At 60.2% G+C, this 27,527-nt stretch overlaps 2 protein-coding genes across 7 annotated transcripts; one reads left to right on the plus strand and one right to left on the minus strand.

Moving 5' to 3' along the window:
* Positions 1-98: 98 nt before the first annotated feature.
* FAM83H (family with sequence similarity 83 member H) lies at positions 99-16,683 on the minus strand. 6 transcript variants are annotated; one of them, XM_070481821.1, is made up of 6 exons: positions 11,754-11,875; positions 9,024-9,095; positions 7,667-8,128; positions 6,641-6,805; positions 6,440-6,564; positions 99-6,244 (listed from the first exon to the last, which is right to left on the minus strand). In XM_070481821.1, exons 3-6 carry the CDS (start codon positions 8,111-8,113, stop codon positions 3,439-3,441), a joined length of 3,543 nt encoding a protein of 1,180 aa, XP_070337922.1. In that variant the 5' UTR covers positions 8,114-8,128; positions 9,024-9,095; positions 11,754-11,875; the 3' UTR covers positions 99-3,438. The 6 variants fall into 6 exon arrangements, with proteins under 6 accessions (XP_070337922.1, XP_070337921.1, XP_014713578.2 ...); XM_070481820.1 differs by having other exon boundaries at positions 7,667-8,729; positions 11,754-11,874; XM_014858092.3 differs by lacking the exons at positions 9,024-9,095; positions 11,754-11,875 and adding an exon at positions 15,723-16,683.
* On the plus strand, positions 16,312-27,527 carry LOC123290275 (uncharacterized). Its single transcript, XM_070480909.1, has 3 exons — positions 16,312-16,386; positions 16,682-21,073; positions 22,596-27,527. The coding sequence occupies exons 1-2, from the start codon at positions 16,312-16,314 to the stop codon at positions 17,762-17,764; spliced, it is 1,158 nt and encodes a 385-aa protein (XP_070337010.1). The 3' UTR covers positions 17,765-21,073; positions 22,596-27,527.

Here is a 27,527-nt window from a genome sequence, read left to right on the forward strand (position 1 = left end):
TTCCTGGAGCCCACCCCCTTCAGAAGACCCCATCCCATGTCTAGGACAGAGCCTATGAGAAGCTGCGTCATCACCTTCTGCTGTCACCCTGTAGCTCCTCTCTGCCCAGTGCCCAGTGTTTTCCCTCTAGAGGGGCGCTTTGGGGCCAGCTTCCTGTCCTTTGTCCACAAATGCCCTGGGGCCTGTCTGGTGCCAAGCACATCAGAAGCCAGCCTGGGCCTGTTACAGGGGTCATGCTGTCCCCAGGGTAGTCCTGGCAGAGCAGACACCTGTGCACCCATTGCCTGGGTGCAAGCCACCACATGACCACATTTGTCACCCTGAACCAGAGAGGGAAAGGGGAAGAGATGAAAGGGCAGTGCCCCAGGGTACAGACCCTGACTGTAGTCATTGTCGGTGACACCAGCCAGTGCCCCACCAACACAGTGACTTGTTCCTGGTTTGGCCTGGGGGGAGGATGGGGGACACCCTGGGGATGTCTTGTAGGGCTCAAGGCTACCTTCTCTGGTCACCACGAGGAAAAGGGCCTGGTGTGAGTCCAGTCCAGAGGTGTTGGGGGCTGAGGAGATCCAAAGGGCCTAGCAGGCAGCAAGCTGTGTCTCAGGGTTCCCTGAGTGCCCCGCACAGCACCTGACGCTGGACAGGGACCAGAGCACAGGCCAGCCACTTCCCAGCTGCGAGAGCTCGCAGCCTAAGGGGAGAGGCCTGTGCTGTGTTGAGGGCCTGGCTGCTGGGAGCTGAGGGAATGGTGGGGGGAGGGGGAGGTGTGGGCAAACAGAGCTGGGCAGAGGTGGGCCCAGACCAGCCAGCTGCAAGAGAGATTCAGAAGGCCGATGGCAGAGAGGACAGGGGTTGGGAGGAGGCCAAGGAAAGGGGGGGCCAAGGATGAGGGCCACAGTTTGGGCTTGGAGATGAGCCAGCTGCTGAACAGGCAGCTTTCTTGAGTTTCAACAGCCTGAGGCAGAGCCCCAAGGTGATGGACAAGGGGGAGATGAGGCTGTGGGGATGACTGCCATTGCCCAGAAAGGAGCAGGTGGTGCACAAGGAAGCCCGGCCCTGTGCACAGAAGCAGGGCACTGGGAGGGGAGGGCTGGGAGGCCTGGACAACTGGGGAGTGGCCCCTTGGCCCCCAGGGCAGGGAAGGACTCAGGTGGACAGGAGCCCCAAGATGGGGCTAGGAAGTGTCTGCTGCACTTGGTGATCAGGGGCCCCCAGGACAGTGCCTGTGGGCTGTGCCTACACAGACAGCTGGGCGGCCGGTGAGGCAGGGGGCAGCCAGCTAAATATGGGTGTGAAGCAAGGCCTGCCATGGGAAGAGGCTGAGAGGTGGCAGGAGTTTGTGTTGGGCTAGAAAATACAGATATAGGTGTTGGCAGCACAGGTGGGGAGGGTGGTGGTGTCCAGAGAGAAATCTGAGATGATTGTCAGGCTAAAGTTTACAATATATAACTGGGGGATTATATATATTTGGGAACGTGTTGGGATATTTTGTGCATCGTGTTTTATTGTTAACACCAAAGTGTGCAGAATCACATTTGAGGAGGTGTCTTACTCAGCACGATGTGGAGGATGCAGACAGGAGGCTCTGAGGACCCCAGCCCCTGGCCTCCCCATGAGGAGCACCCTCCACTTCCTGCAAGGGCTCTCCCTTAGCAACAGGCCTGCAAGGGTCTGCTCAGAACGGTGGTGATGCATCAGGTGGCGAGGAAACGAACTTGTCAGGAACCGCATCGAGGCCAAGAAACGCTCCGGCTCATCCAGCTGCCCAATGAGGTTTTCCACCTGAACAAAAGCCCCTGCTGTCACCCCTACTTGGGCAGTGGCTTTGGTAACCAGACCGTGAGCTGTCCCCCAGCCCCGCCACCCTCCCTTCTCAAAGCTGCTTGGAGTCAGAACTGCTGCCCTCGCTCAGTGACCTTGTTTCTTAAACCCTTTCCCAGTCCGAGCGACTAGAGTTTCTTATACTTAAAAAAACCCAAAAACTATTTAAAAAGAAAGAACAGAAACACTAATTTCACAATGATAGCACCTACATTGGGGGACTTTCTAAGCATTTGGTGACAAAATATGTCATTTCAAATCAAAGTTACTCTCGAGGTGAAAAACATACAAAAAGGGTAAGCGAGGACCTTGGGCAGATTTTGCGGGTTGGTGACAAAGGGAAGGACCCCGAACACAGTGGAGTTGGGTCTGCTGGGCACCTGCAGAGCAGGACCACTCCCACCTTGTGGGGTGCCAGGGCCCCTGAGCAGTGGGCTAGGGCTCAGGCGCCATGGCACCGTGTCCTGGGTCCTCATCTGTTCAAGTACAAGCGCTCCACATCAGCCCCTTCTGGGGCGTGGCTGGGGACAGTGGCTGTGAACATGTCTGTTGGGGTGAATATGTGTGTGTCTGGCGTGTGGGGACCCTTCGTAAGCCTGGGGCCAAACATCAACCATCCAGACCCGGTTTTATTGTGCTACAAACCCTGGGGCTCTCACTCCCCGCCAGGTGCTGGCTGCAGCCTTGCTGGAGGAGCGGCCAGGCCTGCTTCAGTTCTCCTGGAAGGGCAGCCCCTCACAGGTCTTCTCTGAACCCTCTCCCTCCCCACCAATGGCCCACCCTATTGTGCTTCCCAAGAGGGGCATCCTTTGGGTGTGGCTCCACCCCTCCCTCACAAGCTGCTTGCAAACAGCCCTGCCTCCCCACAGCAAAAGGATGGCCACCGAGAAAGGTGCCAGCAGGCAGGAGGGAGTCAGCGAGGAGGAGCCCAAGCAGGGTAGGAAGTGAGCCTCCAGCGACCTGAGACAAAGGTGGAGAGCATGGGCCCTGAGGAGGTGGGAGACCCAGAGAGGCCAGGGCTGCCAAGAGACAGCAAAGAGGCAGCAGGGCGAAGGAACAGCACAGCCAGGAGGCCAAGGGGAACCCTGAGATGCAGAAGCCCTGAGACACGAGGCCCCGAGAGAATGTGGGACTGAGGCGCAAGGAGATGGGGTCCTCCTGAAAGTTGGGGGACTCAAGCACAAGGAGATGGGCCTCCGAAAGGTGGGGGACTGAGGCACAAAGATAGGGCCCCCAAAAGATGGGGGGCTCAGGCACAAGGAGATGGGCCCTGAGGTGAATGAAGGCCCAAAGGGGACCTGAAGCCCAAAGAGATGGTGGAGGCAGAGGGGTAAGAAGAGAGAGGCAGCCGGCCCAGAGATGGAGGTGTTGAGAAGAGATGGAGTCAGGGGAGTAAGGCACAGACAGGGAGGCTGAGTGGCTGGAGCCCCCAGGGCAGAGTGGCTGAGGAGCATCCGCAGGAGGATCCGCAGGGCATCCGCTGGGTGAGCCCAGGTAGAGCCGAGCTCTGGCTGTGCGCAGCCGGGTCCCTAACTGCTGTGGCATGAGGACCAGGTGCTCTGCGAGAGGGGTGGCAGTGACGCAGGCACCCCGACCTGGGCTGGTGGGCGAGGAGACTCACTTCTTGCTTTTGAACGTACCCAGGATCTTGGGCATAAACTTGCCCACCTTGCTGTCCCTGGTGTCCTCCTCTCCCGGGCCCTCCCCTGTCCCGAGGCCGCCGGCCTCCTCCTTTTTGCAAAAGACCTCGAAGCGGCTGTAGACGCGCTTCTCCTTGCGCATGCTCTCCATGCGGCGAAGCAGCCGGTCGCGCTCCTCTGCGCTGGCTGGCAGTGTGCGGCTCAGCCGGCCCTGTGTCCCCAGGCTGTCCGAGCGAAAGATGGCTGAACATTTGTCCTTGTCGGACATGTCAGGGGCCAGGTCCCCGGCAGCTGGTGGGCGGCCTGGCTCAGGGCCGCTGAGGGCGGGGGCTTGGCCGGGGGCGGGGACTCCACGGTGCTTCTGGCCGTGCGCGCTGATCTGCTCCAGAATGGCTTTCGTGTCGTCCCGCAGGTTGCTGCTGTACAAGGCATTGGCTGTGGCCGAGGCCAAGCGGGCTCGCGGGCCCCGCTCCTCTCCTGTGGCAGCCTCCGTGCTGTCACCCCGGCCCAGCGAGGGCCGCCGGGGGCTCTCAGGCTGCCCGTTCTCCTGCGGTGCTGAGAAGCTGCCCTCACCCTCGGCGCGGCGCTCACCCTTGGGGCTCAGCAGCTGCCGGAGGCGCAGGGAGCCCTTTCGCAGGACCTCCATGGGGCCGCTGGTCGCCTCCTCCGCGGCCCCGGCCTTCGGAGACTCCCCGGAGAACGTAAGGGTAAGGCTGCCCCTGCGCTCTGGCGGCACCGGGCTGCTCCTGCGCTCCGGTACAGGAGGCACCGGGCTGCCCCTGCGCTCGGGGTAGGCCGAGGTGGGGCTCCCCTTCTGCTCAGTCAATCCTGCGGTTGGGCTGCCTCTGCGAGCAGGAAACCCAGGCGTGGGACTCCCCTTCCGCTCGGGGTAGGCTGAAGTGGGGCTCCCTTTTGGCTCAGAGTGGGGCACCTGGTGCACCCGGGGCCCCTCCGGCGGGGGGCTTTCGCGCCCTTGCGGAGAAGTGGAGCGGCCCTGGGCAGAGAGGATGCGGGAGGGCAGCCGGTCGGCGCCACTCCGGCCCAGCGTGTCGAGCAGCTGGGTGGCTGTGAGCGTGGCAGCTCCCGGCTGCCGCTCAGCCTCCTGGTGCAGCCGCTGTGCGAAGGAGTCGCGCAGATCAAGCAGGCAGCTCTCCAGGCTGCGGCGCTCGCCTCCCGCGCCGCCTGGTGCTGCCACCTCTTCTCGCCACGCCTGGGACACAACAGCCTTACTATGGCTGGCGACGGTGACTGCGGCTCCAGCGCCGCCAGGATCACGTGACGGGCTCTTGTATTTCTCCAGGAGCTCGGCCACCTTGGCGGAGGCGGAGGAGCGCACGGCCTCGCCGCCGGGGCCCAGCATCTCGCTGACAGCCTGCTCCTTGTGCAGCATCTGCATCTTCTCGGTGGTGGCTGCCGCGGCCCCGCCCGTGCCCTCGGCCTGCGTCGCGCTGAAGATGAGAGAGGAGCGCAGCCGCGAGCTGCGCTGGATCAGCGGGGTCAGGCGCGAGCGGAAAGCGTCCTGCTTGGACAGGCCTGCCTCCTCCTGACCCTCGCGCTCTGGGCCGTCGCCGCCACCGCTGCCGGAGCCGGGCACCGGGCCCTTGGCCGGGAAGGACGCGGGCAAGCGGAAGGCCGAAGGGAGCAAGTCCCCGCCGGCCCCCCGGCCCCCGGCCCCCAGCACGTCGTCTTCGTAGGCCTCGGCATCCATGGGCGCCGGCAGGCCCTCGTCGCCCGCGTCCTCGCCGTGGGAGCCGCTCAGGTAGGAGGCGAGGCGCCAGTGCCGCAGCCCAGCCCGCCCCTCGGGCCCGCCCCTGCGCTCCGGCTCCGCCTCGGGCGCGGTCTCTGGGCCCAGCCTCGCCGCCGCCTGGCACGGGAAGCGCTGGCCCAGGTTAGGGCGTGGGGCCCCGCCGGGGTCCAGGCCGCGGGGGCCGGGCCCGAAGGCGGAGTCCGAGCCGTGGCGCACCTCGCGCGAAGCGCTGGACGGCATGTAGTCCAGCCGCTGGTGTCCGTCCGCGCCGAGCTCGGGGAAGCGCGGCCCGGCGCCCAGCGCGAAGTCGTCGGGGTCCGCGAAGCCGGGGCGGCCGGCGCGCAGCTTCTCGAACAGGCCCTGCGGGCGCGCGGGCGCGAGCTGCGGATCCCACTGGTAATGTTGCTGGTAGAGCTGGTCGCGATGGAAGTGGCTGGTCTGGAAGCGGAAGTCGTCACCGTGGCTGAGGAACGTCTGTCGTGACACCTGCCGCGCGGCCGCGAAGTTCTCCACCGCACCCATGCCGTCGGCGGCCGCGTAGCTGTGCCGCTTGAAGGCGTCCATCTCCAGGTGCCGCGCCTGGAAGAAGCCCCGCGGGCCCGCGAGCTCCCCGCCTGGCCCGGCCTCGGCGTCCAGCCGCCGCGACAGGGGCCGCAGCCCCGCGTGAGGCTCCAGGGCGCCCCCGGGCATCCGCGGCAGCTCCTCCCGGCGGAAGGCCGACAGGAAGTGGCGGTCGGGGTCGAGGAAGGAGGGGAAGCCCAGGCCCTCTTCCCGAGGCGGTGGAAACAGGAGGTGCGCTCGTTTGGGGAAGGAGAAAGGGGTCGGCATCCCAGCCACCTGGCCGCCCATGAGGGGCCCGCCCCCAGCGTATGGAGCCAGGGCGTAGGCGTCCATTCGGGCCAGCGCCCCGGCCGAGGGCACCAGCGGCTCCGACTGTGCGAAGAGGATGCGGAACTCCTCATCGAAGCTGGAGACCAGCTCGCCCTGGAACACGTGCGCCAGGCTGCGGTGGATCTTCTCGAAGGACCACATGAAGCTGCAGGGGGAGCAGGGCCAGAGTCAGAGGGAGGGGGCAGGGCTGAGCAGCAGCGCGGGGCGCAGAGCCGGGCCTGTGCTTGGCAGTGTCAAGTCAAGTCTGCAAGGACTCAGAGGCTACAGGAGGAGGGCTTCTCGAGAGGAGGCCCTGGGGTGGGGAGGCGCTGGGGTTGCGGGACACCGGGGCTGGGCGCACCTGTAGCTCCCACTCATCACCACGGCACAGTCCACTAGGAGGAACTTCTCCTTCACGTGGCCCTGGAAAGACTTCCCGGTGCGGCAGTAGTAGGTGGGGCCTGCCACAGTGCGCACGCGCAGGAACTGGAGGGAGAAAAACGTTAGGTCTCTGCCCAGCGGTGGTCTCCCCTTCCCTACACGCCCCCTCCCAAGCACTCACATCCACGTGGTGCAGGTTGACGCGGCACTTCTCGGCCATGTCTAGGAAGTGCTGCGCGTTCATCTCATCCAGAAGGATGTAGACCGGGACGCGGCGCGCGGCAGCCTCCAGCACCTCACTGAGCAGGTCCACATCGGTGAACATGTCCATCACCACGGCCACCACCTGCGGGGGTCGTGTCAGAGACGGAGGCAGACCCCTCCACTGTCCCCACCATTCCCTAGCCAAACCTCCACGGTCTTGGGAGGGCCTCTGGATCACCCACAAACACTGCAAAATAGCCACAGGTCTGCCTCAGGGGAGATTGGGGCCCTGTCAGGGAATGGGGGTCAGGAGGAAGGGGTCTGTCACCGGGGGTGTGGGGCTGCTGGCCCCACGGTGTGGGTGGGAGGGGCCCACGACGGAGCCCAAGGCAGCACAGAGCCTACATCCTGTTGGGGGAGTACTGTCCTTCAGCTGGGGGCTAGAGGACCAAGCAAGTGAAGCCCCTGCCCTACCGATATCAGGGCAGGGATCAGGGCTGGGCCCCAGGCTCCAGTTCTGCCCCTGGGAGGGGCTTGCTGCTCCAGGGACAGAGGGCAGAGGCAGGGTCTTCAGTGTCTGGACCTGCAGCCTCAATCTCCATGGTTTAACAAGCTCCCTTTGATGTTTGCCAACTGCCTGGTGGAGGGTAAGAGGCCCTCGGCTGGGTCAAGGGCAGGATTAGAGAGAATTCTCTCTTAACAATAATCCAGGCCAGGAGGGGCCCAACCATCCCAGAGCCCGAGTTTCTGGGCACTGGCCATGACCACCGGTAAGCAAACCTGTGCCTGCAATAACCAAACTCTTGGTGACCCTGGAAGAAGTCTGTCCGAGCTCGAACAGCAGCCCGAAGGCCAGAGCAGCTGGCCGGCTAGCCCTGGCCTCACCCTCGCCCCCTAAGCTGGGCATGCTCATATTTCTCCTCCACCCTCACACCCCTGCTCATGCTTCAAAGTCCAACTCAGGCTGCCTTCCCCACTGCCTGCCGAGTCCCTGACAGTGCACCTGCTGGGCAGAGCGGATCATCCTCCGAGCCTCATCCTTGATGCTGGGGCTGTCAGGTGGCGGTGGCTGCACCAGCGTGGTGACCTCAGTGCCCTGGAAGCCGAAAGTCAAGGGCCAGCCCAGGTCGAGCTCGGGCACTGCCTGGTCTGAGTTCACGGGCCAGTAGGTGCCCGAGGAGCCATCCATGTCCACATTGGGAGGGCTGCCTTCGGGGGGCTCGATGGCAACATGCTGTGGGGGCCGCAGGTGGCGGCTCACGTGCTCCAGCTCCTCAGGGCACAGGAAGGCAGGTGCCCCCTCGGATGCCAGGAAGCGGTTGTAGGCCTCAGGACCGCCCTCAGCTAGTGCATCAACCGCCAGGCGGTAGTACTCCTTGTAGTGAGGTGGCAGGTACCCGGGTGCCAGTGGGTTGTCCCCCTGCGAGGAGCTCTGGGAGCGGCGGGCCATGTTGGGGCCAGGGGCCTGGGAGAAGGGCAGGGAGACACATTACTGGGGCAGGGGCATGGGCTCATGTGTGCACACACACTGTAGAAGGGGTTGTCAGTGACCTGGGTGGGCTGTGGAGTTCAGCACGTGCCTGGAAGCCTTCCAGAGCACCCCAGATGCTAGGATGCCCCCAGCAGGAGGAAAGCAGCAGCATGCCCAGCACAGGTACTCCAGCCTTGTCTCTGGGTGCCCTGGCTGTGCTGGCGGGGCCCCTGCTCTCACCAGGACCCAGTGAGGGCCTTGTGCCCCCGCTTCTGGGGACGGTGGGTTCTGGCTCCACACAACCCCCACTCAGGTCACTTTATGGCCTCTGTGGCCCAGGTACAGCTGCTTTGTGGGCCCCTTCCTCCATAAAAACATATCAGTAATGATGTTTTATGACTTCTGGCATAAAGAAAATATAATGCAGACTGGAATCTTTATTATTATATTCACTTTTCTTCTGATTTTATAACATGAACGCATTTTTGTGGGCCCCTGGCACTGTGCATCCTGGTCAGGCTGGGTGGTCCACTGCCTGTGTCTCCTCTGGTGCTGGGGGACCAGCTTGCCATGCCTCCCTGGCTTGTTTCCTCCACTGTAAAATGCAGCTGTCAAGGTTGCTGATACGCACCTGCCCAGGTGAGCTTACCTGGAGCTCGGCACTGCAGCATTAGGGCACCCCCCCCCCCCACAGCCCCTGGCCACACCAGCACCCAGCCCACAGGGTCTCACACTCTGAGCCCCATAACCATTCACTGACCTTGTAGCCATCTGAACCCTGACCCCTGCCCTTTGTCCCTGTCCACCCCTCCACCTCTCTGGCCACTTTCCCATATTAGATAAAACTTCCTGGGCCTGGCCCGGTGGCATAGCGGTTGAGTTCACGCACTCTGCTTCAGCGGCCAAGAGTCCACAGGTTCGGATCCTGGGCACAGACCTACACACTGCTTGTCAAGCCACACTGCAGCAGCATCCCACATATAAGAAATAGAGGAAGATGGTCACAGATGTTAGCTCAGCAACGATCTTCCTCAAATAAAAAAGAGGAAGATTGGCAACAGATGTTAGCTCAGGGCCAGTCTTCCTCACACAAAAAAAACAAAAGACTCCCTCCCTGGGCGGCAACCCCTGGCACGGCCCTCCCAGCTGCTGTAGTTCACACCCTGTAGAGCCGGCGGTAGCCTCCCTCCTCCCCAGAGCTCGGAGTCCCGGCCCCGTCAAGCGCAGCCCCGTGAGGCAGCGGTGATCTTCCCAAGTCTCTGGTCACCGCCCTGTTCCTCGCTGCATTTGGATGAAGTCAGGGCCCTTTGCGGTGGCCCTCGGGCTCGTCCTGGGTTCCAAATGTACCTCTCCACCCTCACCACTCGCCCAGCTTCACACCGTCACCCACGCCCCACTGGCTCCACTCCAGCCCACCTCCCTCCCAAGGGCCTGCGTGGGGGCCTGGCCCCGGGAAAGCCGTCGCTAGCCAGGTGGGGGCCTCTATCTGGCTCCCAGGGCCCAGCTACACCCGATCCCTGAACCACCTGGATCCCTGCCCTCCTCCCCTGGAAGGAGAGCCCCAGGTACTGCTCACCCCACCCCTGCTGCTCCTTGGGGTGGGGACGGGGCGGGACTCTGGGCCTGCCCAGTGTGCAGGTTCCTGGATGTTGGTCCTGGCTGGGGAAAGTGGTTCTGCCAGACCACCCAGAGTGCACCCCCCCCAGGCGCAGCTGGAGGCATTGCCTGAGGACGTGGTGGGGGTCAGGACTCTGTCGTGTATGATGACCTGGGGAACCTTTCCTTTCTGCCTTCCTGGGGGGAGGGCCGGATTGGGGGGGTGACAGGCTAAGCGAATGTGATGTGGAGCGAGGGGGTGGGGAACCCATGTGTGCCATTCAGGAAACATGAGGCAGAGGTACTACCTGGTCTAATTGTCTGAAGAAAAACTCTTCTGACCTTCTCTTGTGGGGGCACTGTCTTTTGACTGCCTCCAGTTACACACAGAGTAGCCATATTGTCCTCACGGTACATGCACCAGATTGAAACTGACCACATGAGGGTATGAGGTGCGGGCTTATCTGTACTGGGGTCTCACATGGTATCTGACCACAGTGTGAGGTGTCTCACACCATATCTGACCACAGGGGAGGGTGTCTCACACCGTAGCTGACCTCAGAGTGGGGTGTCTCACACCGTATCTGACCACAGTGTGGGGTGTCTCACACCATATCTGACCCCAATGGCAAGTGTCTCTCACACTGTATCTGATGGGGCACTGTGGTATCTGGCTGTACAGGGTCAGTGTCTGACCACGCAGGGCGTGGAGGCACTACCCTGCTGACTGCATTTGATGGGGGTACCTCCCAAGTCAGGGCAGACACTCTAGAAGGGACAGTCCCCACCGACTTCACTGGGGAGGGAATCAACACTAACTGTCCAGGTGGCACACGGTGGGGGATGGGGTGATCCCATAGTGGGCAAGAGACCTTCTCATCAGACAGGATTGGTGAGGAAGGACACCAGTCCTGAGTGACCACCGAGGTGGCCCTGCTTGGCCTCACAAAGCAATACCCATGAGCTCAATGACCCTATCCTTTGCCTGTTTCCTCTCGCGGTCTGCACACCCCTGAACTGTGGACCAGGCAGGGGCCACTCCCCAGCCCACAATGGGGAAGCCGGACAGCGGGCCTCCCCACATTTACCTACCAACCGCCTGCCCTAAGGGAGGGAGGGGCGCTTATCCCACCCGGGCCAATGACTCAGCAGGAATCGGCTCCTCTGCCGCTGACCTCTGACCTCCGACAGGACAGACAAAGCCTCCAGGGCCCTCAGGGCTCTGGTGGGCTCCCTAACCAGGGACTTGCAGCCCACGGATCCTTCCCACTAGGCAGAAGGTGAGGTTTCTAAGTGACTGGAAAGAGGATCCTAAGGAAGGATCTGGGGCTACTGCACAGGGCGACGTGACCCTGACAAGTGCGACGAGGGCAGAGGGGGCTCCCCGCAGCAAGGACTGGAGCCGTTAGGCAGCGGGGAGGTGTCGGCGACTTGGGCGCAAGGGGCTCACGGACTGGAAGTCGGTGAGTTGTAGTTTTCGGGGGCGCATCGCAGGGCCTAAGGGGTTAGTGAACCCCAGAAAGTTAGCGGCCGCCTGGGCCGGGGTACCCATCCACCCACCCCAGTCCAGGCGCCTTGGGCGCGAGGGAACGGGCCTTCCGCTTCCCCGCAGAGAACCAGAGCGAGCGCCGGCCACCCCACCCACGGCGGCCTGGGCGGGGAGCCCCCAGGGAAGGGTCCCGGCCGGGCCCAGCACCTTCTTCAGTCTCCAAGTAGGCCGCGAGGGCGGGAGCGAGTCCGAACGACTCGGGCAGGCTCGCCCCGGACCCCTTCCCACCCAGCTCCTCCCGGACCGGCGTCGTGCGAGGGCGCTCGCGTCCACACCGGCCCCCGCGGTCCGGCCAGACACGGCCCCGCGCACGCGGCCGCGCTCGCACCCCCCCGCCCCGCCCCGGGTCCCGCGGCCCCGGCCCAGGTGCGGCGGGAGGGCCGCCCAGGGGAAGCCGCGCCGGGGGGCGCCGGCCCCGCGCGGCCTCCCCTCCGGCGCGCCCCGCCCCGCCCGAGCCGCGGGAGGGGGCCCTACCTGGCCAGGTGCGCGGGATCTCGGGACAAGGGCAGCAGGAGCCGACCGCCGCCCAGCGGCCTCGCGGTCCGGTCGGTCCGGCGGCCACTCCCCGCCGCGGCCCGCCCGCCGCGGCCTGATTCACGCGCCCGCCCCCGCCCCGCCCGCCGCGCCCGCGCCCGCGCCCGCGCCGGCCTGCCCGGGCAGCACCTGGGGGCGGGGCGGCCCCACCCCGCCGCGCCCGCATTCCGCCGCGCCCGCGCCCCGCCGCCGCCGGCCGCGCGCCCCGACCCCGGCCCGCCGCCCCCGGGACCCCGCGGGCCCCGGCCCCAACGGCCCCGCGACCCCCGGCGCCCGGCGGTCCACCGAGGGCTCGAGGGCCCCGAGCCTGACCCCTGACCCTCGCCCCGGAAGTCGAGGTGAGTCGGAAGTTCCGGCTCCGTCGCTAGGAAACGGGCCTGCCCGACGCGAGGGGCGGGGCTTCTGGCCTCGCCGGTGAGATGGGGGGCAGGTGAGGCAGGTGAGGCTGCCGGGGCGGCGACGAGGCCCGGGCGGGGCCTCCGCCAGCACAGGGGACCCCCACGACCCCCGGACACCCCCACCCGACCCCCGCACAGAGGACCCCGCTCGCACACATGAGCACCTGGGACCCCACGGGCACACGGACCCCGCGGACACAGATCCCCCCAGCGACCACATACACACCGATGCCCACAAGCATAGGGGAGCCACGCACACAGGGGACCTGCCCACACCTGTGGACCCCACACACACACCAGTCCCCTCCCAGAACAACCCCCATCGCCTGAATCCCACCACATTGGACCCCATAGACACACCCACTCCCACATGTGTAGGGTACCTGCACATACAGGGTACTCTGCACACACCCACCCTGCATGGACAGGGGACTCCACAGGCACATGGGGACCCGCACACACAAGGGATGCCAGACACACTGACCCCACACACAACAGTGCCCACACATATAGAGGACCCTGCACACACCAACCCTCCGCCCACATAGATGGGACTCCATAGGCACACAGGGACCCCCACACACATGGAAGCCCCACACACATGGGACCCTACATGCACACCAGGTCCCACACATGCTGATCACCCAGGCACACACCAGCATCACACATACAGGAGAGCCCGCATGCACACAGGGATCCCTTGAGCACTGACCCCACACACAAGCAGAGGACTCCACATTCACTGAACCCCCCCCCCCATACTGACTGCAAGCACAGGGACCCTCCCCCACAGGCTCCCGCACACACATGGGACCCTACACGAACACAGAGTCCTCTACACACTGAGGACCCCGAAAGTACCAACTCTCACATGAGAGGGGACCCAGCATGCACACTGAGCCACCCACACTGATGTGCTCCCTGCACACACACGTCGACCCCTCCCCCCACAGAAACCCTTCGCTGCCCCAGATGCCTCCATGGCCTCAGTGTCCCCCCAAACACCTCAGATCACTGCTCAGAACCCCAGTTCCCCATCAGGCCCTCCCTCAGGGCCCCTCTCCCCACTTAGGCCCTGCCCTGTGCTCAACTGTCTGTCCAAGCTATGTCCCCCACCCCTGCCGCTCCCCTCAGTACTCCCTTCCCGGTCGCAATGCCTGAACCCTCTTTCTGCCCGTCTCCAGTCACCCTCCTTCTGCCCGTCTCCAGTCACCCTCCTTGTCCTTCTTGCCATGTGATCCTATTTTCTCGATTTTCAGGGTCACTTCCAGTTTCATTAGTTCCTTCCCCAAACACTCAGCAATACCCCACCGGTGCCCACATGGGAACATGGGTGTGGGGTCAGACCAGTGCCTGGGTAAGGGTGCTGCCATGCATTACCTGTGCAGTGGGGTGGGGGGGGGGTGGGGACCCTGACCCAGCCTAGGCAGGGGGGGCCTCCCAGGGGAAATGAACTTTGGGATCAGCCACCTGGACCAGAGAGAGGGGTGTTACTTCCAAGGCCAGGACAAGAGAGGGTTGGGGGCACGGAGGGGTTGATGCCTCGGGTGGGCTGGGGGCCGTGTGAGGCACAGAGGCTGCAGCATAGCAGGCTGGGCTCAGGTTTGTGCCCGAGGACAAAGCTTGTCCAGCTGGCCGCCCATGGTTTAGAGCAGGGAGGTGGGTACCTGACACCCGACCTTGGGGGTTGTGGTCAAGGCCTGGGACCAGAGGATGGAGGGGCGGAGGGGACAAGCTGTGGCCAGATGTTCTTGCTGAGCATTCTGGGCACACATGCCAATAACCAGGGGCGTGCAGGGGGCTAGGAATGTGGAGGGGAGCTGTGTGTGTGGGGTGCTCGTGATCCTGAGTTCCCCAGTTCGGCACCTGCCGACCCTCTGTCCACGCAGGCCCAAGGCAGTGTGCAGTGCTGTCCCCCGCTGCCTCTGCCACTCTGAGTGCACCCTCCCCTGACCTTTCCTCCCCTCCCCCCAGGAGAATGAGCAGTAAGAAGTGGAGGCCCAAAGCTGCAACAGGAAAGTGGCAGATGTCCCTCCCTGGAGCCAAGCCGAGAGCTGCTGCTGGTGAGTGAATGTGCCCCCGACCTCCATGGTGCCCCACTCCAACACTGACCTGTGAGACCCTTTTCACAGCCACTCAGGGACACTCCCTCTGAGAAGACCCTTCCCTTTGCCGGCGGCCTTCAGGGCATCTCTGGGTTGGGGATGGGTGTGTAGACTGAGGATTCAGAGACCAGACGTCCATTCCAGACCCTGACCCTGAGTCTTGTGCCTCCGGCCTGGGGTCAGGGCTGGGGGCAGTGTTCAGAGGAGCACAACTTTAGGACACATGGAGACAGGAAGAACCTGAGTGAACTGAGTACCGGTTCTGAGACAGAGCAGGGCTTAAAGCCACGTTGGGGATTCTCAGGTTAAGTATGTGGTCCATTCTGACCCTCTGTTCCACCTGGGCCATCCCAAGCTTCTCCCTGCCACTGCTCCTCCCTCAGGCCACCCTCTCCATAGTCACTTCCAGGCTGAATGGTGACAGCTTGCCCTCGGCCGAGTCCTGCTGTGGGTCAGGAAGGGCACCTCCTCCCACGCCCTCCTCCACCTGTTGTCACTCCTCTTCTCTGAGTCCCACTTCTTCTCTGTCATGGCGCTCATCCAAGTTCTCTGCTAAGCTGCCAACACCTTCCAGGCCGTGGCTCTGGGTCCCTCCAGCTCCCAGGCCTGCACTGGGGCTGCTTGCTAAGAGGGCAGTTCACCCTGTTCCCACATATGGCCCCTCTGCTTGCAGTGGGCCTGCCCCAGCCTCCAGACCTCCAAGGGCTCCCAGATCAGAGGATCTGGAGAGATGGTGGTGCCTGCTCTTCCATGCCAAGCCGGGGTCAGACCTGAGTTCCCCAAAATAGCCCCAGCCGCGTCTGAGGCGACAGCTCTCCTGGAATGAGGATGATGGGCTCAGGTGCCGCGTGCTGCTTCCGCAGTCTCAAGCCCTGGGAACACACACTGCAGTAAACAGGGGGCGGGGCAGGTGGACCGGGACGCCGGCCAGGAAGCTGGCGGGCTCTGTGTGTGGGGGGGACTGTTCTTCAGTTCTGTACCTGCTGACTGTCCGCCTCGGTCTTCGCCCCAGCCCTCATCCCGTACACCCCAAACACTGCCTGGACAGCTCCTGCAGCGGCCTGCCCTGGCCCACCTGGCCAGGATGCCTGGGTCCTCTACAGGAAAACCTCTGCCTCAGTTTCCCTGAACAAGCTCCCTCCTTGGGCACCCTCTACCTGCCAAGCATTGGGCCAGCCTGAGACGGCCGGCTGTCGCATGGTCTTTGCAGTGCCCTGTATGGTGGGCACCAGCCTCACTTTGCAAATGTGAAAATGGTCCCACAGATGTCCTGCAGCCAGCCTGGCCACAGCGCGCAGTCCGCCAGGCTCCTGGTCCTCTGCAGGTACCAGTAGGTTGCTCACATAGCCACCACAGCCCCACAGATTGTCCAGAGACTGCCCCCGTCCATGTCGCCCCGGGCTTACCTGGCCTTGGGTCTGCAGCACCTCAAGACCCTCGCTCCGGAGTTGCTCCAGGGCCATGGCCAGCTCCAGCCCCTCCACGCGCACCCCGGCCTGCTCCTCCTGCAGCTGCTGCAGCCACAGCTGCTCCTCTTGCCACAGCTGCTCCTGCCACAGCTGCTCCTCCTGCCACAGCTGCATCTGCAGCTGGACCTGCCGCCGCCGGTCCTCCAGCAGCAGCTGCTCCTGGGCCAGGCACAGCTGGACTTCATGGAGCCTCAGCAGCTCTGGGCCCAGGCCCGGCATGAGGTCCCCTGCACCGCAGCCTTCCATGTCCGAAGCGGGGACTAGCACCATCTCGGACCCCAGAGCGGCAGCCTGCACTGGCCTCTTGGCCGCCTGTGGCTGCTCTGGCCTTGTCACCTTGGGGTGTCCCTGGGGAGCTGGCTTGCTGCTGGTCACGTGCTCCGAAGGGGCCACCCCCACCTCATCCTGAAGGCCCCCTGCGGCGGGGGGCGGGGGCTCAGCCTCAGGGCCCTGCCGCCCCGTGGCCTGCTGTGCCCTGCCTGCCCTCCTGGCTCGGGGTTTTCGAGCTCGACTTCGCTTCCCAGACATGGCCCTGATCCGGCGCCTCTTTCACCAGGTGTCTGCTCCCCAGGGGCCCTGGCTCATCAGCTGGCTGGCCTCGGTCAGGCGGGCTCAGAGGGCATCCCTGGGAGGCCACAGTGGGCCCTCTGCTCCTGCGGCCCCCTCGTGCCTGCCCTGCCCCTTGGCTGGTGCCCGTGGCGCTGCCGCTCCGGGCCTCGGCTCTGCTTTTGGACCTCACGGGCCCCCCTCGGCGGGCCGGGCCACGCCAGGAAGTTTATAGGGACTCGGCGGCGCGGTGGCTCACCCAGGCGCGAGGGCTGACTAACGTGCTGACACAGGGCGCGGGACTTTACGGCCACAGGCCTCGCTGGCCAGACTGGGAGGGAGACTGAGAGAAGCCGGAGGAGGTGCTCCGGCAGCCAGACTGCCGGCTGCGAGTAGCACGAGTCTGGTCCTGCCCTGGGCGGGCACTGGTGCCCCCACCCCCTTCCAACCCCGGCACCCCCGTCCCACCCTGGGCTCGGGGAACTCGAACTCCAGCCCACAGGGCCAGGAGCTGCATCCCCAGCCGCACGGACCATCCTGACAAGACTCACTGGTCACAGACGGTCCCAACCCAACTAACATGGGAGACCCCAGCCCCCCAGCCGGTGTGCTCAGAGGAGCCGCGCAGGGGCCGGAGCTTGCGTGGTGCTCTGTGGAGAGGGTGGACCCACTCGTCCCAGCCGCGTGGCCTCCTGCTGGGGCCAGGCTGCGCTTGGGGCTGGTGGGAGAGACTGGGCAAGGAAGTGGTCAGCCTGTCCTGGTTGGGGGGCCGGCTGCCCTGCCCACAGAAATGGAGGTGTGAGGAGCCCCGACCGGGCCAGCCTTTGGGCTCTCAGGGATCCCTGGGAGGGGATGCCGCCGAGCCTGAGTGCCGGCGTCCCCTGGGCTTCCTGTTGGGAGGGAGGCTCCAGGGGGAGGGGGCTCCTCCCCAGCGTTTCCCCAGCCTGGGGCCGCTGACTCACACCCACGCCCAGGGCCCCGTCCCAGCCAGCTCTGCCACACTGGCCCGACTGGTTTGCCTGGCCCAGCCCTGCCAGCGCACCTCCTCCCGCTCAGCTCTTGCCCCACAGGCCACAGAGGGAGGTAGACAGCCGGTCACCACCTGGGCATCGCGGGTGGACACACAGAGAGGGAGACCGGCCGTGGCGAGGAAGGGGCGCCGGGTGAGGGCAGTGTTAGGGCTGGGGTCCGGCGGGCAGGCTGCGCTGCGAACAGAGCTTCAGGCGCCTGGGCTCCCCAGCGCGGCGCTCCGGAGCCGGCGCAGGGCGGTCCTGCCGCGACCGCTCACCGGCGCCCACTGCGGCGCCCCGTGGGGTGGCTGCGTCCGCTGTAGAGGACCGGCCGGCCGCCTGCTCGTTACAGCTTCCCCGCGGGGGCGCTCCCGAACAGCCGGGACGCAGAAGCCCCTCTGGTGGCCTGTGAACGCCTCCTGAGGCTGATGGGGGGGGTCCACGCCCCAACCGTGCTGAGTGCCCCCTGCCCCAGGGAAGGCAGGAGAGAGCCGCCTGCCGCAGAGGAGGACCGGCCAGCAGGCGAAGGGCGTGGATGCGCGTGTGCATGCACGAGAGCACGTGCGTGTGCGTGGATGCGCGCGTGTGCTCGCGGAGCGGGCCTGCAGCACGCACGGAGCAGCGTGTCCTCCTGGGAGCGGGCGGAGCGAGCCGGCCCTCCCTGCTCGCAGCGCCCCCGCCCTGCATTTTCCCAGTGGACGGGGCGGCACCGTGCCCGCCTCCAGGGCCACGGCCTCTCCGGAGTCCCTCTCCCTCAGGCCTCTAGCTCGCCGCGGTAGTTGGGGGCCGCCCTCCTCCCGCCGGGTCCACCGTGTCTCCGCTCTGCATGCTGTCGCCCTCCTGTGGCAGGAACCAACCTCGGGACGGGCAGGCGGGGTTACCCCGCGGGCGTCCCAGGGACAGGAGGGCGTGTCATCGCCTCAGTGTCCCCCCGTGGCTCTTGGGCTCCTTCCTTGCCCTCTCAGGGTGCGCAGCCTCCATTGTGGTCTCGGCACTGGTCTCCAGAATTGTATCTTTACCCAAACCTTTCTCCTGCACCCCAAACCCATATTCAGCTGCAACCCAGCCCTCTTCTGGGGGTCCTCAAATTCAAGAGCGCATAGAAGTGGGAACCCCTCATCCCCTTCTCCTCCAGTGCCCTGCCGACGATGCGACTGCTCCCGCTCACCCTGAGCCCAAGTCCCACCCCCACATTCAGCTCTCTGCTTCTCTCTCTCCCCTCCCTTCTGCCCTGGTCCCACGACTTTTTGCCTCCTGACTGTACCCACCTCTCACCTCCCATTTTGCTTCTAGTCTATTCTCCACGGAGCAGCAGTCTCGAGTCTCGCATGCACTTTATCCTGCGTGGTGGTGCTGGCCTTACCCCCAGGAGATACTCCCACTACCACCTTTGTACCTGCGCCCCCCAAGGGCCAGGATAAGGAGCCCAACCTTGTCCTGAGGACAGGGGTGGGTCACAGAAGGTTTGTAAAGTCTTGACTATCGATTTTATACAAGTCCTATATGCCCAATGTATTATCAGGGTTTTGGATTATGCACAATAAAAACAAATTTTATGCAATTTAAGCAGATGGAAAGTATTGGAAGGATATCCAGTAGCTGGAGATCTGCCTTGGAAAGCGGCAGAAATGAGAGAAAGCAGAGGACACAGGCAATGTCAGACCCAGAAAAAGCCTGGCTAGGATGTCCCTGTCACTGGAGGCGCTCTCATTGTCAGGGAGCAGGGGGGTGTCTGCCCCCTCCTTCCCCCGTTGTGTGAAGTGGGCTCCCACGGAATTCTCCAGAGCAGCACCTGACCTTACCAGGTAGGAGTCCGGAGGCTTCAGCAGGCCAGTCCCGTCTTCTCTAAGGCCAGCTGCTCTGTGGGACGTGGACTAAGACGAGCTGGGCCCTGCTGCATCACCTCTTTCTGTATGAGGTGGGTCCCCAGCCCAGAGGCCAGGCCTGTGCACACGGGGTCCGCAGTTCTGTGCAGATGGCGGCACGGGCCAATGAGCAGGCATGAGCAGCCAACCCGGCAGGAACCTCGATTTCAGCCAGAATAAACGGTGTCCGCTTCACAATGGAAGGTGTCAAATAGGACTGCTCTGCTCGGGGCTGGGGACCCGGAGGTTGAGGACGTGTACCACAGCCACTCTGTTCACAGGCCTGTGCATAAGCACTGAGTGGCTGAGGAGAGAGGCTGGCCAACGTCCATAGGGCAGTTGTGATGTCCACCTGGGTGTCCAATGCCTCCTCTGCAGTGGACTCTCTGGATGTCTCTGTGAGACGCAGAGCTGGCCCCATGTGCTTGATGGTCCTGAGCCTGCCCCCACCGCAGGTCCTCGCGTGTCCTTTCCCAGCCTGCCTGTCACCATTGTTCCAGTCTTGTTCATTTCAGGCTCCTGATGCACCAGCCAAGCCTTTCTCCAATATCCTGGAGTCAGTTTATCGGCACACTGCAGGCCGTTCTTCCCATCCCTAGGAAGTGAATTACCAGGTGCCCCTGGGGGATCTCCCTCCACTGCTGTCCTTCAGGACCTCCGGAGAGAAGAGCTGTCATGTGGCAGTGGTCAGTTTGAGTCAGTGCCACCATGTGGACATGGCTGTCTGTACTGCAAGGCCGAGTCCTTCCCTCCTCCATCGGCTCCCCTCCCAGGAACCCATGGGTGTGGGTTGAGAACTGGCATCAAGACGATAATAGAGGAGAATGTGACATGGTTGGGCCAGGGAATGTACTCGTGCCTCTGTGTGTCCCATTTCTATGGGCTGGTGGATTGCTGCTCTGTCCGCCGAGGCCCTGAGTCCCGGGTGAGGCCCCCGCCCCTGGTGAGTAGCTCAGGCTGCATGTTCTCTGGTGCCCGAGTTGGACTCCCCGTCTCCACAGAGCCCGATCACACGCCAGGAGCTCTTCTCCAAACCAAGAAGAGTGTTCTGCCACAGAAGGTACGGCCTTGCTCTGTAACCCAGGGTCTGCTGCGGCTCTGCGCAGAGGCTCCACACAGCATCCTTCCTGCCTGCAAGGATCTTCAGCACCCGAGACCTGCTGATCATGGGGTCCCGGCAGCATGACGGTGCGCGCCTCAGCCAGAACGTCTGGGCCCTGCTGGAGCCATTAGCCTTCAGGGCCTCTCAGGAAGCGGGGTGGAGTGGTAGTCCCAAGGACCGGATGTGCTGCTGTCCAGTCCTGAGACCGGCCGAGCACTGGGCCTGTTTGCTGATGGAAGGAGGCACAAGGCTCAACAATTTATCTCTTGCCTTAGGATGTCCTAGCATATCCCAGATCTGTGAACCCTAAAACTTCATCAGGATGCTTTCTCTCCCACCCTCTGGAACTCCCAGGATCAGGGAGATGTCAAGATGGTCTAGATTCCTGTATTAGTTTCCTGTAGCTGCTGGAACAATTAACACACATTTACTGTCTTAAAACAATGCAAATTTATTCTCTCGCAGTAACATAGGTTAGCAGGAGGACACAGGCCTCAGTGACTTACGTCAAGGACTCAGCAAGCCTGCGATCCTTCTGGAAGCTCTAGAGGAGCATCTGTTTCCTTGGCCTTTTCCAGCTTCTAGAGGCCACCCACATTCCTTGGCTCATGGCCCCTTCCTCCATCTTCAAAGTCAGCATCTCTCTGACCTGCTTCCAAATTCACAGCTCTCTCTGAGTCTCCTGCCTCCCTCTTCCGCTCTGAAGGACCCTTGTGATTACATTGGACCTACCCAGATCACCCAGGATGATCTCCCTATTTCAAGGTCAGCTCATTAGCAACTCTACTTCCATCTCAGTCTTTTTTTTTCCCCCTCTTTTTTCTCCCCAAATCCCCCCATACATAGTTGTATATTTTAGTTGTGGGTCCTTGTAGTTGTGGCATGTGGGACGCCACCTCAACATGGCCTAATGAGTGGTGCCATGTCTGCACCCAGGATCTGAATCTGGGAAACCCTGGGCTGCCAAAGCAGAGTGCACAAACTTAACCACTCGGCCACAGGGCCGGCCCCTTCCATCTCGGTCTTACTTCCCTTTTGCCAGGTAACAACATATTCACAGGTTCCAGGGAACAGGACATGGACATCTTTCGGGGTCATTTTCTGCCAACCACAGTCCCTGTGCCCAACATTATGACAGAAAGCCAGAGAGGAGCCATTGTCCTGAGATAAGACAGGAAGGTGTAATGCTGTCTTTGCCATGTGAGGGTGAGCTGCTTCTGATCCCCCCCACGGTGGGTATCGAGAAGAAAGCATTTGCCAAGTCAGTAGTTACATAGCAAAGTGCCAGAGGCTGTGCTGATCTGCTCCGGTGCAGACACCCCTTCCAGCACGGCAGCTCTGATTGGTTATGCCACTGTTTAAGATTTCTATAGTCTTGTCACCTTCCACCACTATTAATTTGTTTTCCGCAAAGGCCAGACAGGTGGATGTAATGGAGAGGTCGTGGGGATTACCACTCCTGCTTTCCTGAAGTCTTTTTGTTTAAGGCTTTATATTTTAGAGCAGTTTTAGGCTCACAGCAAAACTGAGGGGAAGGTACAGAGATTTTCCCATATGCCCTGACGCACACATGCACAGCCTCCCGCGTTATCGACGTCCCCGGGCAGAGTGGTGCATTGACACAATGAATGAACCCACATGGACCCATCATAGTTACCCAAAGCCCAGGGTTTGCCTTAGGGTTCACTCTTGGTGTTGTACATTCTATGGGTTGGGGCAAATGTATAATGACATGAACCCATCATTATGGTATCATACAGAGTATTTCCGCTGCCCTAAAACTATCTCCTTCGTCAGCCTCCAGAGAAGCCAGGTGTGCCCTTTGGTGTGGTATTTTTTAGGTCCTGATGTGGGAGGCAGAGCCAGAGAGACTGAGGCTGGGCTCTGGCAGTGGAACGGCATGACTGTGAGTGGAGTCAGAGTGTCTGGTGATGTCAGCGTTTCTGTGGGTCAGGAGTCCATACACAGCTCAGCTGGGTGCTCTGCAGTGTCTCTCACAGGCTGGTGTCAGGACATCAGCCAGGGCTGCAGCCTCCTCCTGGGGCTTGACTGGGGAAGGGTTTGCTTCCTTCTGGGCTGTTGGGTAAGGGCCTCAGTTTCTTGCTGGCTGTCAGTCTTGCCACGTAAGCCTCTCCAGAGGGCATCTTACAATATCTATTTTACACATTCGGGAACTGGAGAAATAACTATAGAGTGAGTCTGCAGAACTACCAGTATGATAGGAACTCGGGCCAAGATTCCAGAATCTCCTGTCCATGATAAGCCTCCATTTTTTTTTTTTTTTTAGGAAGATCAGCGCTGAGCTAACTGCTGCCAATCCTCCTCTTTTTGCTGAGGAAGACTGGCCCTGAGCTAACATCCGTGCCCATCTTCCTCTATTTTATATGTGGGACACCTACCATAGCATGGCTTGCCAAGAAGTGCCATATCTGCACATGGCATCTGAACCAGCAAACCCCGGGCCACTGAAGCGGAACGTGCGCACTTAACCGCTGTGTCACCGGGCCGGCCCAATGAGCCTCCATTGACTAGTGGACCATAGTGGTGTTTTGGGGCCCCAGGAATTAATTCAGAACCAGTGCTTAGTTCCTGGCCATTGCCCTTCCTTCAGGGCATAGTCATCTCAGTAAATGGACAGGGGTCCTTTGTGGGGCTCAGAGGCAGATTTACTGTACACATGGTGACGGGTTGCAGGGTCTCTCCTGCAGGGGTCCGGGCTTCTCTTTTAACCACAGGGCCTAATTTGGCTTGTTGTGATACTGCTTCGGGCCTGGCTGGCTAGCACCGCCTTTCCCATTGGTGAGGAGCTTGGTACCACGTTCAAGGACAAGAGCACAACCAAGTCGTCTGCATGATTGTATCTTTTGGGGTGTCTTTCCCGGCACCATTCTGGTACCAAGTACTGTACCTGTCAGAGTGCAGTGAGAAAAACAGAAAACTTATTAAACTTAAAAGACACACTTTAATATGAGGAGTTGGTCGAACAACGGTTGGAAGTCTACAGAAGCAAGAGGGGCACACGGAGGCAGCACAGGGATAATTTTGGAAACAGCCATCTCCCCCAGGGTGGGAACAGAGGAGCCACGGGGTGGTCAGCACTCAGAAGCTTGTGGGAGGGGGCATGTGGAGCAGGGGCCTGTTTCTGAAGGGAGGTCATTACCTGGGCCGCCGTTCAGCCTCAGGAGCTCAGCGGAGGGCCCCAAAGAGTGGGGACTTTGCCGAGCTCTTTCTCCAGCCTCCAAGAGGACAGAGTGGGGCCTGATCTTGGGGCAGAGAGAGAAGTGGAGATTGGAGCCAACTGCAGCTGGGCCCAGCTTCTCCTGCGGGGGCGAATGGCCATTCTGGGGCAGCACCGACAGGAACAGTCAGCAGACAGGAAGGAGCAGAACTAACAGGGAGCCAGTCGGCAAAGGAGAAGGTGTGGCTGCAGTATGGGTCTCACCTCAGAAGCAGGGTAGAGAGGTGGGGTTGGGGCTGAGACTGGCCATGGCAGCCGGCCCCCACTTACCTGCGATGGGGCCATCATAGCTTTCAGAAAGCCAGGCGCTCATGGATCCTTTCTAGGACCACTTCGGGCACCAATAGTTATAGCTCCGTTTCCCTGGAAGATGGAGCCGAAGAAGGCTTGGTTGAGAGGTGTCATTCCCAAACGTGAGTGAAGGAAGAGGAAGGTGAGGCAGAGAATCCAGTGACGCCCGCCCCAGCTCGCCACCGCCTCGCGAGAGAGCTGCTGCTCTCCAGGTCCCGAGGGGTGCAACCCCCCAGGGATTTACACTGCCCCATTTTCGGGTTATGTCATCTGTCTCCTTCGTCAGCCCCCAGAGAAGTGAGGTGTGCTCCTCAGTGTTGTATTTTTCAGGTCCTGATATGGGAGGAGGAGCTGGGGACATAAATGCTGTGGGACCGTGAGGCCTTGGGCGAGTGGCGTCTTTTTGCTCCATCCTCTCACCTTCGGGCACTGTGTCAGATAATGATTCACAGCTGTTCCCAGGGTTTCTATGGCCAGTTTTCTCGGCAGTGGGTGGCCAGGTCCTTCTTCCTAGTCTGTCTAGTCTGGAAGCTCCACTGAATCCTGTCCACCACAGTGACCCTGCTGGTATTTGAAATCCTGGTGGCACAGCTTTCAGCGTCGCAGCAACACGCAGCCACCACAGCGTGACAACTGACAAACAGGTGGTGTGCGTCCCTGACCCGGAAGCAAACCTGGTCCTTGGCACTGAAAGCGCCGGATCTTAACCACAAGACCACCAGGGCTGGCCGGGGGCTGTTAGATGAGTCTGGCACAAATCTCCTGTATTTCACAGCAGTACGCCTTTCTCACACAAATTTTATGTTTTCTGTTCAATGATTATACATCCAAATTCTGTAATACAGTGTATGTGTCATTTTGAACAACTGTATGCTGGCTCTAACAGTGATGGCAGCTCACTCCAGAAGTTTTTAAAACGTAGAGCTTTGTAGTCACAGGGAAATTTTAAAAAAATAAATTAAAAAAATAATTTGAGCTATACTTTTTTTGCAGAGAAATATTATAGGATTCTCCACAAAAAGCAGAAAATATATTAGGATAGAAATCTTTGAAGAAAGTGGGGTAGATATAAAATTTCAAGGAGAAAACCACAATGTGTCATTTCTAATGATGAAAGAAGAACGTTTTGTGTATGTTTACAAAGGGTGATGATGGTATCAGATGGTTATAGCATTTGTATCCCATTAGTAACGTAAGAGTTTTATTTTAAAATTTCATCAATATACCAGAAATTTGATCCTTTGCAACTATTTAAGCTTGTTATGAAAAATTTCAGATGCCAACTTTAAAATGTACAAGGAGGTACATAGTTTTGTATTTTTCTTTTTTAAAGATTTTTATTTTTTCCTTTTTTTTCTCCCCAAAGCCCCCCCGGTACATAGTTGTGTATTATTCGTTGTTCTTCGTTGTGGGTTCTTCTAGTTGTGGCATGTGGGACGCTGCCTCAGCGTGGTCTGATGAGCAGTGCCATGTCCGCGCCCAGGATTCGAACTAACGAAACACTGGGCCGCCTGCAGCGGAGCGCGTGAACTTAACCACTCGGCCACGGGGCCAGCCCCCATAGTTTTGTATTTTTAAATGAGATATGCCAGCAAGAAAATTTGAGGACTGCTGGTCTAGACAACTGGATTTTTAGAACTTCACTGAAGTAACCACCCCGTGTATCGCAATAATTTACCACACCCACCCGTGTCTCACCAAGGCAGCCAGGGAATCTGCCGCTCACTGGCCCCGAGGTCCTGTCAGCATACTTTAATCACTGTTCTGCACCATTGGGAGGATCTGAGGGCTGGCAGACAGTCGAGGGCCCTGTGGACTGATTGTGACACAGAAAACTGACATTCTTCTGAGGCCAGAGAGTAAGGTCTGTTGATGTCCCTTCCAGGTAGATGCACACCTCTCCTGGTGAATGTTTGCTGGGCTAGGAGGAACGTACTGATCACATCAACAGCTGCGTAACAGATGCTAACCACTGTATTGATTTGTTCCATCAATAAGAAAACACATCTGGAACTGCAGCTGCAATTGGAACCATCTTCCAATTAAGCTTACAACCATTTAGTCACTCTCCAAAAACCATCCATTTTCTGCAGTAATAAAGCTGGAGAATTTAGTTCTTCTGCCATGCTACTAATCTACATAATCTCTTAATTGTTGCCATATTTTCTTTGATTTACTATTCTGGTAGAACATTCAGAGCTCTTCCACTTGGCTTTTCTTAGAATAACAGTGACGGCTGTGTTGACAGTTAACATCATTTACCGCCTGCTATGTCGTGTATGTCTCAAAGATTTTATATTTATCAACCAACTAATCCTCAAAAACACCAACGAAGCCTAGGAAGCAGGTGCAATGGTTATCCCTGTTTTTGCTCAGGGATGTCAGTGGGGCTTAAATGGCAATTTTCTGATGCACAGGGTCGAACTTGGGTTTGTTCATCTGCTGTAATCTTGCATCTGTAAGACATAAGCGATTATTTTAACGAGGTCACAAAAAGTCCCTCCGGCTTCAATCTGAGAATTTAGGGATGTTTAGCTCGTCACTCTCTTTCAAGGACCCTGCGGTTCTTGAAATTTCCGTGTTCTTCTAATACGACCCTCCAGTAGCAAGAGGACAGAGAGAAGGAACATCTGCTTCTGTAGGGGCGCCTGCCAGAAGGACCTCCACGGCGGGGGTTCCACGATCAAAAAAGATGGACAACTACCAGATAGCCCCCCAGAACCCATTCACTCATAAAGATTTTAAGCCAGGCCAAGAAATCAACAGGAAAAATAGATCATCAAATGCCCCACTCCTCAGAGATCACCAGCCTGTAGATGCGCAATGCCCATTGTTCTCTGCCACCCTTGTGTCTCTGTGGGACGTTTTTCCTGCCCCATTTCTCTCTTTCCACTCCTTCTTTGTGCAGTTCTCATCAGTTTCACATGCCGAGAGCTCGTCCAGCATTATTCTGGAGACGCCTCTCTGTCTTTGTTTCTGTCGCCCTCTCGTTAACCATGGGCACCTTGAACTTACCATGGTTGGTGGGAGTGTCACGCCCTAGTCTCTTCCCTGAGCCAATCGGTCAGATGAGAGGACAGACCAGAGCCACTTGGACCCACTCTGACGTCTTACTGGTGGGGGGGACACCACTCCCTTTTCTTGATCCTTGACATGAGGATGAGTTTTCACTGGCAGTTGTCATTCAGAGGCCTTCTAAGTTTTATCCTTCACTCTTTGGGGTGAGATGAGTGGCTGCTTCCAATCAAGTGGTCCTCAAATTTCTGGACTTGATTGCTTTTCATTTCTCCATGCAAAACAGACAGTTTTATTCTAAAGTCATCTCCTTTGTGAAGAATCTTGTCAAAAGCAGCTGATAATAACCAAAGCGTGCAGCGAACATTCTGTTTTCTTACCTCATCTCCTAGAGCTACAAGTTCATGAAGCACATTATCTACCTTCTGATCTCTCCGGGAGAACAGCCCCTGGAGACATCGCCAAATGCCCATCCTTTCAATGACCGGCCTGCCTCCTGTCAGCCTCATCTCAGTTCCTTTGCGCCCACTCCTCGGCCTGCGGCCGATACCACGTACTTTACTTCGATTGTTGCTGTGGTAGGACCCCACTTCTGGTAGCAGCTTCTGAACCAGTCTGGGTAGGCTAGGTCTTCAGGAACAAATTCTTGATTTAAAATAACAAAGATTTATTTCT

The sequence above is a fragment of the Equus asinus genome, chromosome 12 (assembly GCF_041296235.1).
Source record: "Equus asinus isolate D_3611 breed Donkey chromosome 12, EquAss-T2T_v2, whole genome shotgun sequence".
Lineage (NCBI taxonomy): Eukaryota > Metazoa > Chordata > Mammalia > Perissodactyla > Equidae > Equus > Equus asinus.

Excerpts from the sequence above, each read along its gene's own strand:
- FAM83H (XM_014858092.3), bottom strand. The coding sequence starts at position 16,313 with ATGTCTGGGAAGCGAAGTCGAGCTCGAAAACCCCGAGCCAGGAGGGCA. Across the intron at positions 6,806-7,666 it reads TGATCCGCTCTGCCCAGCAG|GTGGTGGCCGTGGTGATGGA; the intron begins GTGCACTGTCAG and ends CGACCCCCGCAG. Across the intron at positions 6,565-6,640 it reads TCAACCTGCACCACGTGGAT|TTCCTGCGCGTGCGCACTGT; the intron begins GTGAGTGCTTGG and ends TTCTCCCTCCAG.
- LOC123290275 (XM_070480909.1), top strand. The coding sequence starts at position 16,312 with ATGGCCCTGATCCGGCGCCTCTTTCACCAGGTGTCTGCTCCCCAGGGG. Across the intron at positions 16,387-16,681 it reads TCATCAGCTGGCTGGCCTCG|AAGCCGGAGGAGGTGCTCCG; the intron begins GTCAGGCGGGCT and ends GGAGACTGAGAG.